The sequence below is a fragment of the Drosophila tropicalis genome, unplaced genomic scaffold (genome assembly GCF_018151085.1).
Source record: "Drosophila tropicalis isolate 14030-0801.00 unplaced genomic scaffold, ASM1815108v1 contig_867, whole genome shotgun sequence".
Lineage (NCBI taxonomy): Eukaryota > Metazoa > Arthropoda > Insecta > Diptera > Drosophilidae > Drosophila > Drosophila tropicalis.
The window spans coordinates 29,015-31,663 of record NW_027173362.1 but is presented as its reverse complement, the minus strand read 5'-3'; the positions used below and the strand labels follow the sequence as shown (position 1 = coordinate 31,663).

The following is a 2,649-nucleotide window of genomic DNA, read 5'->3' as shown; positions in this document are numbered from 1 at the left end:
TTGAATAGGAACACGACAGAATTAATATACATATGCTTAGAAATAAATAGAAATATATATTTAAATTTCACCAAAATTCCCAAAGAAACTTGAAAGTTAAGAGCAGTTTTTCTTTTTCCTTTTTGTTTTCGTTTTCCTTTTGCTTTTCTTTTTGGACCAGGAGAATAATGGATTTCTGATTAGTTTGATAATCTTAGCTACAATACACTGATAAATAAATACAAGTATATTTCGTATAAACATATTAGACGGACAGTTGATCCAAAGGATAACATGAACATGCTGAGAGATCCACCCACGTTCAAGGAGGTGGCCAAAATTTTCATTGTTGGTATGCATTGAGAAGAAACCTGTTTGCTGATTACAATTCTAACGACACTTTCCACAAAGGAATCACACTTAGATCGTATCTCGTGGACAATGCCAGCTGCAGCGATGAGAAACAGCAGACGACCAGCTTGGGTCATGAGATATCCCGTCGCATTGCCGTGGCTGTTTTTGGACTGACCGATCGTCATCTTTTAGCCAGACGAGTGGCCGCCTCGCGACGACGCATTTGGCAAATGTCGCCAGAGCGCATAAAGGACTACGATGTTCAGAATAAGAAGAGGGCAGCGGAGAGGAAGTTGCAACTCAATCAGAGTGTGAATCAGTTTGCTGTAAAAGCGGCTCCAGCGAGTGTTAGCCAATAAATCGAGCATATTACTCTGGGCAAAGCATTTTTACTTTCTCCCACTCTCTCTCGCTCTAATTTGCCACATCTAGGAGCAGCCTTTGGAATTCCGACACTATTTGTAAATTACGTTCATGGATATGGCATTATGCTAGCGCCTTCTCTACTCCATCGTATCCATTCAATTTTTGGCAATGAACTTCAGTGAGATGCAGACCAGGGCGGGGGGCACATCCTGGCACATCCTGCATGTGTAGAAAGCAACAGGATTGAGTCAGGTGTGTGTGTGTGTGTGTGTGGGGTGTGGGTGTGGGTGGATGTAAAGATTTCTAAAGCCTGTGACTGGCTTTGTCCTTGCTTAATTGTCTGCAAGGACAACTGGCTGGCTTCCTGCAGAGCTCTCCCTCTCTTTCCCTCTCCACCTGTCTTTCAACCACAAGAGTTGCATAATTTTTGCAATTGTCCCTAGAAAGCAGTCGCATGACATAACTTGAAACCAGCATCCTTCTGTTTTTCCTGCTTCTCCTGCTTCTCTTCTGCTTGGGTAACTTAATTTGCAAGACAAAACTTTTTTGAGTGTAAATAATTGTCCAAGTTGAAAAAGAAAGAACACAACCACAAAAAAATCGTTCCATTTCCCATTTCCACATGTATATACACATGTATCTACTCTTCCCCACACTGTGGGCACAGTTTCTTTTGACTTTTGAATGTTCCTTTTTCCAACTGTTTTGTTTTATATTTCTTATGTCTCATTTTTTTCAAGTGTACCAATTAGTTGTATATTCATTGCTAGACCAAATCTAGAAGGCCTTGCATATTAACTTCAACATTTCTGACAACTGTCAGTAGGTGTAAAAGCAAGTAAACTCAAATTATTTCTCTCTCACCTGTGAACCAAAGAGGTCCTTTCGTCTGGATTGTATTTCTACCTTTACAAATATATAAATTCATATTTTTGGCCTTTTCTTTTTAACTAAAAATTGTCGATCTCGAAATGGCTTATGTGAACCAAAATTTACACATGGTCCGCTCCAACCTTAATCCGGCCGCAAAAGCCTTCGAGTACAAATCATCCTCGAACAAGAAAGTGGCCAATGTGCAGCCGAATCTGCGTGACCTGTCGCTTAACCCATTGGCCAAGGTATTTGTCTACAAGTTTGCCGAAGAGGGCGCCTCTGCTGCATGTCCAGGTAAGTCGAGGAGACGATTCATTTTAGCTGAAAAATCTTACCCTTTAATTTACTTTCATTGCCACAGCTAACTATAACAATCGAGGCCAACGTGGCAAAGATGGCGACAAGGAATCGTTGTTGGTTTACTATCAGCCAGCTCCGCATATCTATCCGATAATCAATGGGCACATTGTTAAGCTGATTGATAGCCAGACTGGTGCTCCCTTGGTGGGCACAGGTGATAATGCGTCTACACCCTTGCTTGTCTATCCGCAGGATTCGGACTTTCAGTATGATGAGAATGCGCAAATGTTGCAACAATATGCCTTCGAAACCATACCGTATATGCCACCTCCCTATATTCCGACGCATCCCTATGTAGTGCCTGGGCCGCAGCAACAACAGAAACAACAGCCTCAGCCACAACCTCAGAAGAAGAAGCCGCAGAAGCCACCACCACCAAAGTGTCCTGCATGCCGTCGTGCACCCAACTATCGCAAGAAAAATAAGAATGCCTACAATCAACTTGAGAAGGAGATGACGCTAGCGTTCCAAAACAATTCGCGAGGCCCCAGCGTTTATCAGGCTCTTCTGAAACTGATAGCCGACATCAAGAGACCAATCTCGTATACCGAGATCCTAGACGCCCTTGCCGAACGTCTTCAGCGTACCGATATTGAGATGAAACGCGTGGTGCCTGCAGCCCTCCATCAGGCAATTTTAATGGGCTATCTACGTAAAGTGGACAACCAAAATGAGAAGCCCGAATAGAATAGTGGAAGAAGGAGAGTGAGAGGGAGT

The 2,649-nt window shown here is 43.0% G+C and overlaps 2 protein-coding genes across 2 annotated transcripts; both read left to right on the top strand.

The window, feature by feature from the left end:
* Nucleotides 1-719, top strand: LOC137583662 (uncharacterized). Its single transcript, XM_068298751.1, has 2 exons — nucleotides 1-331; nucleotides 391-719. The coding sequence occupies exons 1-2, from the start codon at nucleotides 274-276 to the stop codon at nucleotides 690-692; spliced, it is 360 nt and encodes a 119-aa protein (XP_068154852.1). The 5' UTR covers nucleotides 1-273; the 3' UTR covers nucleotides 693-719.
* Nucleotides 720-1,543: 824 nt separating this feature from the next.
* On the top strand, nucleotides 1,544-2,649 carry LOC137583554 (uncharacterized). Its single transcript, XM_068298628.1, has 2 exons — nucleotides 1,544-1,866; nucleotides 1,934-2,649. Exons 1-2 carry the CDS (start codon nucleotides 1,671-1,673, stop codon nucleotides 2,617-2,619), a joined length of 882 nt encoding a protein of 293 aa, XP_068154729.1. The 5' UTR covers nucleotides 1,544-1,670; the 3' UTR covers nucleotides 2,620-2,649.

Excerpts from the sequence above, each read along its gene's own strand:
- LOC137583554 (XM_068298628.1), top strand. The coding sequence starts at position 1,671 with ATGGCTTATGTGAACCAAAATTTACACATGGTCCGCTCCAACCTTAAT. Across the intron at positions 1,867-1,933 it reads CGCCTCTGCTGCATGTCCAG|CTAACTATAACAATCGAGGC; the intron begins GTAAGTCGAGGA and ends TCATTGCCACAG.
- LOC137583662 (XM_068298751.1), top strand. The coding sequence starts at position 274 with ATGAACATGCTGAGAGATCCACCCACGTTCAAGGAGGTGGCCAAAATT. Across the intron at positions 332-390 it reads GGCCAAAATTTTCATTGTTG|GAATCACACTTAGATCGTAT; the intron begins GTATGCATTGAG and ends CTTTCCACAAAG.